This window comes from Carex rostrata, chromosome 14 (assembly GCF_964058835.1).
Source record: "Carex rostrata chromosome 14, lpCarRost1.2, whole genome shotgun sequence".
NCBI lineage: Eukaryota > Viridiplantae > Streptophyta > Magnoliopsida > Poales > Cyperaceae > Carex > Carex rostrata.
The window spans coordinates 6,655,970-6,666,696 of record NC_135931.1 but is presented as its reverse complement, the minus strand read 5'-3'; the positions used below and the strand labels follow the sequence as shown (position 1 = coordinate 6,666,696).

The 10,727-nt window shown below is 37.3% G+C and overlaps 3 protein-coding genes across 3 annotated transcripts; 1 reads left to right on the top strand and 2 right to left on the bottom strand.

Moving 5' to 3' along the window:
• Positions 1 to 439: 439 nt before the first annotated feature.
• Positions 440 to 3,611, bottom strand: LOC144565457 (Signal peptidase subunit). Its single transcript, XM_078315219.1, has 6 exons — positions 3,367 to 3,611; positions 2,793 to 2,840; positions 2,399 to 2,461; positions 1,652 to 1,705; positions 1,308 to 1,394; positions 440 to 994 (listed from the first exon to the last, which is right to left on the bottom strand). The coding sequence occupies exons 1-6, from the start codon at positions 3,490 to 3,492 to the stop codon at positions 869 to 871; spliced, it is 504 nt and encodes a 167-aa protein (XP_078171345.1). The 5' UTR covers positions 3,493 to 3,611; the 3' UTR covers positions 440 to 868.
• Positions 3,612 to 4,944: 1,333 nt separating this feature from the next.
• On the bottom strand, positions 4,945 to 6,412 carry LOC144565389 (CDPK-related kinase 3-like). Its single transcript, XM_078315128.1, has one exon. The coding sequence runs from the start codon at positions 6,204 to 6,206 to the stop codon at positions 4,962 to 4,964; it is 1,245 nt and encodes a 414-aa protein (XP_078171254.1). The 5' UTR covers positions 6,207 to 6,412; the 3' UTR covers positions 4,945 to 4,961.
• A 2,105-nt stretch (positions 6,413 to 8,517) lies between these two features.
• On the top strand, positions 8,518 to 10,210 carry LOC144565390 (uncharacterized). Its single transcript, XM_078315129.1, has 4 exons — positions 8,518 to 8,710; positions 8,789 to 8,870; positions 9,125 to 9,241; positions 10,000 to 10,210. Exons 1-4 carry the CDS (start codon positions 8,592 to 8,594, stop codon positions 10,048 to 10,050), a joined length of 369 nt encoding a protein of 122 aa, XP_078171255.1. The 5' UTR covers positions 8,518 to 8,591; the 3' UTR covers positions 10,051 to 10,210.
• The last annotated feature ends 517 nt before the right edge of the window (positions 10,211 to 10,727 follow it).

Sequence of the window (10,727 nt, the reverse complement as noted above, 5' to 3'; positions counted from 1 at the left end):
AGACAGAGAGCCAGCACTGCTGCTAGTATATGCAGAGTGGGCCCCACTAGCGGAGATATGAATTGTTCTCCATGAAGAACGTCCACCGGTGGTGTTGGCCAGAGTGTTGGTGGTGACGACCATGTCCTCATTTTAGATATAGAGAAAGTAAGAGAGATGGAAGGGAAATCAGATTAGAAGAGAGAGAGGAAGACAAAAGAAAAGATAAAAGAGAAGAAAAGAGAAAATTATTAGGAGACTAGAAAACGGGGACAAAATCATTACTCTTAATTATTTATAAGCGTGCAACAACTAAAAACAGAATTCAATAACCATGAGGGTTTAGATTTGTTTGAATTGCTTTAGACAGAAATTCCGTGCAAAGTTTTGTTTGAGCCGTATGATTAAAATAACCAGCATCCTGTAAAAAATAGTGGTAGCGTTCTAGTAACTCTACTCATAAGATAATACAAGTATTTATTTTTCAAATTATTCATTCAATCGTACAGCTCAGAGAGGCTTTGTATGACCTCGTCTAAAAGAAGCCATTTGAACAGCTCCCAAAACCTAACCATGAATATCTAGTTTAAGAATGTTACAAAGCGGTAAAGAAATACTGCAGCCAAGGACCAAAAAAGAAAAGAAAAGGAAAACACTACAGGAATGCAAATGCATATGTTCAAACCTTCCAGCTAAAGAGTACTCACCAGCCACCCAACCTGCAGCCCCAAAATTAGAGAACCAAATTTTTCGTAATGGCCTAATTAAACACAAAAGCTTCATAATCAACAGCACTACCCCCACTAACTAATTAGATGTCCTGCACCAATACAGTTGTTTTTGTATAAAATCAAAAGCAACCTTTAGAGGAAAATGTAGCAGGAGATATCTATCGGTACTCTTCAGGGAGTCTGTAGCCAGTCATAACTATTTTATCAGCAAACATTTTACCAGTCTTCGGCATAATGTGCCAATGCAACGTCAAGTTAAAGTCTTTTCCCTTCAAATTGCTTCCCTGTACAAAGTTTTACCATTCAGATATGAAAAAGCTCTGCCAATAAATGGAGATTCACAAACAGATGATATTTGTAGTCTACAAGCTTTCTGTGTTCATTTAGTCAAAGCTTGCCTCAGACAAGCAGTGGCATATCCTAGATTGCGCACTCACAGACCAAACAAGCCCTTGACTAAAATATTTAGTTTTGTATTGGTGGTACTGGTACATACTAGTAGTAATTGGTATTTGCTACATCCTGATAAATTGAAAGGGCTTCTGAGAATGGCATTGCATTGTCCTTTTTCTAATTAAAAAATTGAATCATTGTTACCTGATCAACAAAGCGGTATTTATTGGTCGTGTGAATCCAGAATTTGGAATGTTCTTTCGATGGTATAATTCCATCCCACAGAGAAACCTATCATGTTGATGAACAGTAAATATGTAAGATACACATATCAACTGGACTTTAGCAGTAGCACAAATGTGGTGAATCAAAATTTGTTCTTGTTGGCTTTGGTATAGGTTACATTTCTCGTCAGTTTACTAATTTAATGATATGACAAGTAATGTGGAACAGTTTTTTAAGGGGATCAATAAAAAATACAATTTCATTGCTAAGCCTAGAAAATACATACAAAAACCTCAAAGCGCATTGAACTAATATTGAAATACCTGATTTAAGGCATTTTGCGGGGTTTCATACTCGGCTGCCACAAAAACAAATACCTATCATATAACAAACAATGTTGAAAACAACGTTAGCATTACTGTTCTGTTTTTTTCTTTACTGTCTAAAAATTCTTCAATAAACAACATAGTTGTTCTTATTTTAACAAGAAGCAGTTTGCTGTGTAGCATTGTGCAAAATCCTTACAAAGGAATAGTTTCCACAACCACATTATCCAATATTCATCCATATCCCTCCCATTGACATGTTCTACAAACAATATTCAACCATGTCCCTGCCAATATTCCTCTACCATAATCTGTCCAATTTCATCTCAGTTTTTCATGCTTTAGAACTGAGAAGAAAGAAGGGCCAGCTTGACGCCTCTTGTTTGTTTAAAATAAGAAAAAACTAAAAGACTAAGGGTAGGGATATTATTCCCCGTGTTTTTACAAGAGATAATTGGATATTTCTCATATTGTAGGGTATACATCATAGCTTAGTGTTTGCAGGAGCAGTTAGAAATTTGGATTACATAAGGAGAACTTTCCAATGCAGTCCTTTGAAACATTAATATACTGTTAGTAACGCTGAATACAATTACATAAAATAAAATAAAGCTAGGAAACTAGGGATAAGGCAATTCCTCTCAAGTCAGGCTTTGCTATCATTTACTTCTTTCCAAATAAAATAGGCACCTTAAAAGTATTAGGAACAATTATTTATGCAAAAGAAAAATGTATTTATCATACCTGTTTGGTGTTCCAAGTAAACAAGGACGAGAGATCAGATGATACATTTAGAGTCATGCTAACCTAAAATGATGAACCACATTAAGAAATATTACTATATAGATGAAATGAAACAAAATAGCTAATCAACATGTTTAATTTAATTTTAGTTCAATAAACTTAGCAATAGGCTTACTACTAACAAGGAGTATGGCATTTGATCAGGTCACCAAATTTTGAAGTTAACACTCAATAAAAAGAATCATCAATGATAAATGCATTCGATCAAACAAACAAGCTCTACATTCACACATGAGAATATTGGATTTCTACTGATTTAATTAAATTATATCGCAATAGTGGATTAATAAAACAAAGTGTATAAAAAAAAAAAAAATCTGAAACCAGTTATTACCTCATCGTTACCATTTGCTTGCTTCTGAAACCAGTTAATATTCAAAATCTACAGAAAAAATGAATAAAAAAATGAATTAAATGAGGAAAGCGCCTATAAAATACGCCTTAGTTAAGCTAGCTAAATTATTACCATACAGACCGATTTACCACAGGACCAACTGGTTGAGCCCGCAAAGTGACAAGCTGAACTAGATTTTGGAGGTCTTCGTCTAAACTCTAATTCAATTGGAACAGCCTGTACCCCAAACTATACATTTCTCCAACTCTTGACCAGATTTGCAAATGTAAGCAACTGAAAAGGTTCAGGATTAGCAATCCTTTTTAGAAAAAGAAACTATGAAGAGAATTTTGATTTGGTAATTCAGAGAAAGGGATCCACTTGTTGTTTCTTAGCATTCGTTTGTGAAAGATTCCAGTGGATTTTATCATCCATCCACTTGTGTGATGAATTAATTTACGACTGGGCACCTTTTTTCAACGTAGTCCCGGAACTCTTGAAACGAAAATCAATTAAACGACTGGTTAAAAGTCTGAGAGGGGAAGAGGGTGTAGTGGGTAGATGGTAAGGTTACCTTGACTTCGGCGGAGGGGGAGGGGAGGTTGAAGTTGTCGGAGAGAGAGGCCAAGGTGCACATCACCGCCAGCATGGTTACCCCGAAGGTCAACACCGCGTTCGCTCTGTACCAAAACGAATGCATGGCTAAATCTAAAACCCTTCTCTCTCTCACTCTCGATCGAGAAAACCAACTTCAATCGATCAATGAGGGTTGATTCACGATGGGTAGTGGGGAAGGACCGGACCTAGGTTGTATTCGACAGGATTGAATGGACCTGGAGTATGGATCCGGATAACTCAAAATTTTAATTTGAAATCTGAACCGTCCGATCAGAAACCGTATCATTTTTAATAGAGAAATTTGGATATACCCATCACAACTTCGTTAATTAGATATTTACCCATCCAAAATTGAAAATTAGATATTTATCCATCTAAACATAATCTATTTATAAATATACCCATGTTCAAATTTTTTCACTAAAAAATATAAATTAATATTCATAAAATATTTAAATAACAATTTTACCCTTAGCAGTTATTTCCTATAAAATTTCATCACTATGTTCATGTGCAATCCTTTCCTCCCGTCCTCCCTCTGCCTCAGCCCGCCCTTCCTCTCCCTACCTTCCCTCTCTCCCAGCCCGACAATACCACTGTTGGTATGATTGTAAAACTTTTACAGAGAGTTTCGTAACTTGAAAAAAAAAATGTAAATACAGCCTTACTCATAAGTTATAACACATGAAAAAGATCAAATACTTTCACCAATCATTTATTGGCTGAAAAAGATCAACCAATTTTTTTTTAAATTTCATAAACGACATCAAATACCAATTTTTTTTTTTTTGAGATTATGGCAACAGCTGTCAAGAAAAACATTAAATCAAAAAGTAATATAGGTTAATTTCATCCATTCATCCATCCCAGACTTTTATCTTCTACAGACATGAAAAAATAAAAACCAAAACAAACAGTGAAGCAAAAAAAAAATGGGTTGGATACTGGTACATCAGCAACACCCTGTCAGTACCACCTGGTACCTTTTCTGTACCAGTATTAAATCTGGGTCAGGCAACAGATTCGGCACACCAAACTATTGCTGATACAAATGAACGCAATGCACTCTTTATCTCCATAAAATTCATTCACATATTCACCAAACAAACAAATCTCCAATTAAAAAAAAAATATACAAGGCCATAACAGAAAAAGGCCAATAAAGTTGATAATATCTGACAATGTGGCTTTGGCTTCAGCTATCTCTGACTTAGTGCTTGTACTAGTTGACTTCGAATTCAAGAGCTTTTTTCCCATTGACAAAGATAATAGCAATGTCTGCTAATCCCAACCTCTTTGATTTTTTTGAATTGATGCCCATAGGCCTAGTTTTAATTAAACATAAATACCAGTACATGTACATTAAAGGTCCATCCTACCTTACTTTAGCTTACATTAATCCTAACACTAATGATAAATAAAACAGCTACTGTCTTGATTTTTTTTTTTTTAGCAGGCAACAATCAAAAGCCCTATATATATGCAATTAACTGCATAAAAATCAGAATCAATTACACTTTATATTGCAACCATGCTAGCTTATTATTGTCTTTAATGCCGTCTCGTGTTAGACCTGTGCATCGTCACCCTGTGTAAGAATTTTGTGTACCCAAGAAAGTTGAGCTTTCCATCTGATTTTTTTATCCAATCTTGTATTATTGAATATGTTGTGGGTCCCAGGTTCAACTCCTGAGGTAGTTCTTCAATAGAAATTGTGCGATTGCCCTCCCGCTCAAAGTGCTCGAAAGCAGTACTAGCAATTTGTTCCCAGTTGTCTAAGGCTTCAAGCTGGTATGGGCTAATGGCAGCTGCACAGAATTCTTCAAAATCCAACTTCCTATAATGTAGCGGCTCCAATGCACTCAAATTTTCAAGAACTCTGGTCTCTTTCATTGCTTCAGTTGAGTTTTGAAGGAGAGCCTGCTTGAAACTATCATAGGTGATCCGGTCATCCTTGTTTGGTTGAAGAAGGTCAAATTGCAACCGTAGATAAATTAACTCTTCCTCGGTTAGAGCCTTCGACAATGCCTTCAGTGCGGCTCGTTTGAGAGGGGTTGCACGGAGATAGTGCTTGACTAGTCTAAATATTAGTATGTCCACTGGTATTCTCCTATTTTCTTCTCGCAGCCATGGATGTGTAAGAGTCTGAACAGCAGTCATTCTCTTTCGGTAATCCTTATTCAAAAACCGCTTGACAAAATCTTTTGCCTGGGGAGAGACAGTGGGCCAGGGGGAGTCGTCAAAGTTAGGGTCAGCCCGCAGCACAGAACGGAAAATTCCAGACCCGGTTCGGGCCCAGAAGGGGCAGGATCCACACAATAAAATGTATGTTATCACGCCGATGCTCCAAATGTCGGCCTCTGTGCTGTATGATCTGTGTAGCACCTCAGGTGCCATGTAGTATGCACTCCCTACGATGTCACTTAGTCTCTCATCTGGTCTAATGCAATCAGAGAGGCCGAAGTCGATCAATTTCATTGGAGCAGATTCATCCCTTGTTGTGAACAGAAAATTCTCAGGCTTAAGGTCACGGTGTACCACACCCTGGAGATGGCAAAATGCCACCACATTCAATATTTGCACAACAATCGATTTTGCGTCTTCTTCTGAATACCTTCCACCTCTGGCCAAAATTCTGTCAAGAAGCTCTCCACCCTCACATAACTCCATAACAGTGTAGACATTTAAGCCATCCTCACATGCATCATAGAATTTGACGAGATTTTGATGCCCAGACAGAGCTTTCAATATTTTAACCTCTCTTCTCACATCTTCAATTGATATGGCCGTGGTCATCTTAGCTTTAGAGATGATCTTCACCGCCACCGTCTGCCCCTTGAACTCGCCTTTCTTCACTGTCCCCGAGCAAGTATGACTAAAATGCCCCCGCCCGACCTTCTTCCCCAACTTGTACTTGGCGCCAAAATTCTTGCCAAACCCGAAATTCTTATCGAGAGGTCTCTCGATTTCTCCAGTTCCATCTTCTGGTACCGGCCCTTCCTTCAGCCTCTGCGGCCTGAACCGCTTCACGATGGAGGCCTTGATGTGTTTAGCTACTGTCTTGATTAAAATCAACATCACAAGAAAAGAAAAATAACATTGTCTTTAGACCAGATTTTCATAATTGCCCCTGTGATTTGTTTGCTCCGTACCAGTCCAATTTACTTTCTAATCTTTTGCTAAATCTGGGTTGGAATTGAGTAGACAGGGGTATAATAAGGAAAGTTTGCTAATTATGGGTTGGAATGACTTCTGAGTCTCTGACGGAGGAGGGTCGTGAGGAATTTTTTGATAAAAGAGCCTAAGCCCTTTCCATTGCAGAAAAGTTAACTTACACCCAATAATTGTTCAAACCTAGTACCAACCAAAACAAAAAACCCAATGATTAGCAGAAAACATAATTTTCCATGCTAACCCACACACATCATCAACTAAAATGAGTTCAAAACTTATTCTAAGCCTCCACATGGGGCTGAAGCTAATCCGCAACAAAATTCTAAAGATACTAGGATCAATAACATAAGAAGACAGTTTTGCCAAAGCACTCCATCTAGTGTTGTTCTTGTGCATACAATATCATCTGGTACCCGAGCTCAGCAGAAAAAGTTCCTACATTCTGATCCACTGCGCCATCATCTGAGTGCCAACTGGCAAGGGGGATAGCATCGATGTCCACTGGCATTCAAAGAGACATGCATTCCTGTACCTGCGGCTTGATTTTACTTGTCCAATAATGAACCAAAGATATAATTAGTAAAATAATTTGACGTATTGTTTTTTGCTTACCTGATTCAAAACATAGCTCGTTGCGATGTTTCCAAATCGTCCAGCAAACCGCACTAAACACGAGTAACATAGCAGCTTTTTGATGGGGAGGCAATTGTTTAGCAAAATGAACAATATCTGAAAATTTAGTCCAGTGTAGACTAGCCTGCTGACATGACCCCATGTAGAACCAAATTTGTTTAGTGAATGGGCATGACACAAACAGATGGTCTTTTGTTTCGAGTTGATGGCAGAAATGACATTTATTATCACCTTGCCAACCTTTTTTCAACAAGTTATCAAGAGTAAGGATTCTATTTTTATTGGTCAACCACATAAAAACTCTAATTTTTATAGGTATTGGGACTGTCCACCACAACATAGCATATCTTGGTTTGATCCCTCGGAAATTCAAGAATTTGTACAAGGACTTTACAGTAAATTTCCCTTGTGCATTCCATCGCCAACTTAGTTTATCCTCTAAATGAATAAATGATAAATGACTAATAATCTCGAGCAATTCAATCCATTAAGTATATAGAACTCTGTATAAGGATCTCCTAAACATAAGGGCATCCCCTTGTGTGTTGACTACTGTAATGTCAGCATTAATGCAAATTTCAAACAAGTATGGGTTTAGTTGCCATGGAGCAATTGTGGTACCACATATCTGACCAAAAGAGAACATAACTTTGGATGCCACGAACATATTTTACGTAATTATCTTGAACTATAACTACACCTGGCATCCAATCTGATCTTCGGGTGTTGGCAATAATTACAAATATTAGAAATTAATTTTACAGAACTCGTACATATAATTTACAAAATTAAGTAAACTACCGCTGCTGTGTTTTTTTTTTTTTCCTTTTTTCTTCTCTTTTCTCATGATAATGTAGGAATCCACATATCTGAGGTAACAAACTATTTCTGTTTACATGCAGACCGTCCGATCAGAATAAAGACCAATCCAGTCGGCACGAGTCCCTTTAATGTTTGTCCGAAATCTGATCGGACGGTTCGGATCTAACAGAAATATTCTGTTACCTTAGGTGACCGTCTCCAATTCAATCCTCTGTTACAATTCTCCAGTACAATTCATGTTCTTAGTTACTGACAATAGGACCCCATCAGTGCTCATGAGTCATGACAGAATCTCCATTACAGGAGTGCATATACAGAGGATGCTACATAGAAACTAGATACACTGAGTCGTCTCTTTAGCGCATGGTTCAATAGCTGATAAACCCTACTAATCCTTTCATTTTACACTCTTCCGAAAATGTCCCTCTTTTTCTCCAAAATCGCATCTCCATCCCTTCGCCACCACTAATTCCTTGCTCCTAGTAAATTAACAGGAAGTCCTAAATCATAAAACCACCAATTGAGCGCCCCTCTTCACGCCAAAGCATTATAATGGAGCTGTACGAGAAATGGAAGGAGATACTAAAAATCCAGAAATTTCGTCGGATCGCCTCCTACACCGGCTTTTACTGTTTCGCTGCTCTCATCTCATACGCCTACACCAACAACACGTATACACTTTTTTACTTCCACCCTTGTACTTATCTTTCTTTTTCATTTAAGCCCTTGTTCTTTTTCCCCTATTACAGGACTCGAGCTGGGATTTCAAGGGCTGATCAGTATTATGCTTCTTACCCAGCAGGCACTGAGCTGCTCACAGATACAGCAAAGGTCTTTGCAATGCTACATTTTGATCTGAAATTGCTCTTTGGTTTTTGGTTTTAGGAACTAAAATTTGTGTAACTTTGGTACCCAAAATTGGTCAATACATCATATGTCTTCTGTAAGAATTCCTAATTAAATAGGTTTTTGGATTTTTTTTTTTATTATTATTTTGTATTGCATAGAACGTGTTTGTTGAAATGCCCCACACAAATTAAGCTTTGAACATAACTATCTTTTCATCCCACAATTGTTGGTGACAGCTTTACAAGGCAGCATTAGGGAATTGCTTTGAGATAGAGGAATGGGGCCCGATAGAGTATTCCGTCATGGCCAAGCATTTTGACCGCCAAGGCAAACCTCCCTATGCATACCATGCGGTAAGTGACCATATTTTCATTCACTGTTTAAATTCTGTCAACAAGAAATTTTGTGTATAGACGTATGGAACCTCAAAATGACAATTTCATCCCTGCAAAGCAAGAGCTATTGGAGTTCGGATCTCCTAAAGTAACCCAACGTTTTAGTTTAAATCTAGACCGTCAGATTCGAATCAGATTGTCAGATTAAAGGGGGTGCACTCCACCTTGGGCCGGGTTGGCCCGGATTCAAATTGGACAGTCCCGATCTAAACTCAAATATTGGGTTACTTTAGGGGATCCGGACCCGAAATATTTTCTGCTGGTTCATAATTTAAACTGAAAAGAATGTGCCACATCCACACTGTTCAAGTAAAGGCCTGAAGTCAGTTCCTAATTTAAAATTTGCCTCTTTGATTATCTGGATGAAAAATGTTAGAACTATAGTTTCTTGAAACTTGGAAATGTTTGCTTTTGTCATATATTAAGTACTTTTTTGCTTAGGTAAGCAACCAGTTAACTTCAATTAGAAACTAACTGCTTAAAATCAGTTTCTAGCCAAATAGGATCTGTATGTACTTCACTGGTTTTAGTAATATATGACAAATTCCTCGTTACTGGCAAGTATTCAATTGGTACTGGTAAAAATCGAACCTTACTAGCCACATGGACTGTTGTTACAGATTATAGGGTTGCTCCAGTATGTCATTCATTTTGTAAGCATAATTAATGGAACATGGGATCAATTGGCTAAAAAAATCTCTATCTTTTCTTTTCAGCAATATATGGCACACCTTCTTTCTCATGGGCAGATCGATGGTAGTGGGTAGTCCAGACGTCCAATTCATGCTTTTGAAGTAAATTTTAATAATAATTGAATATATTTCATTTGGCATATGGCTTATCATGTATGGTGTATAGATTTTTCTTTTAAAAGCTCTTTGTAAGATTCCGGCGGCCATATATAAGCATCCTATATAGCTTAAAACTTGTTCATTGTGTTCGTTTTCTGTAAGCTTTTTTTTTATGGGGGGGGAGGGTTTTGAGATTGGAACTGCACAAATTTTGAAGTGATCCAATGGTTCAGATTATGCTGGGAGTTGCTGCAAGGTGGACTGGAAATCATTTGATCAGTTTCACTGTCTGTTCTGATTCCCAACTGTTTGGGAAATTTGCTTGGTTCAAAAACAAGGAAAAGCGAGCCTAAATGTCTAATGAACTTCTTTAGTTCTTTTCTATTTATTACGTTACCTTGTGTGTTTTAATTTGCAAACTGAAAATAATTCTGAAATTTATAGTTCTCGAAATAATTTTGTCGGATAAAATGTTATGATGAAGAATGGTGATTTACTGGTTTAACAAGTTCCACACTTACTAATAAACCAGCATTTAGTGTTGCTATAACTTATTTTCTCCAGCCACTGTAAACATCAATGGTAACACCAGTATGATTGTTCAATGTAACTTACCCAAACATATGCTACATTCTACATAGATAAGACTCATA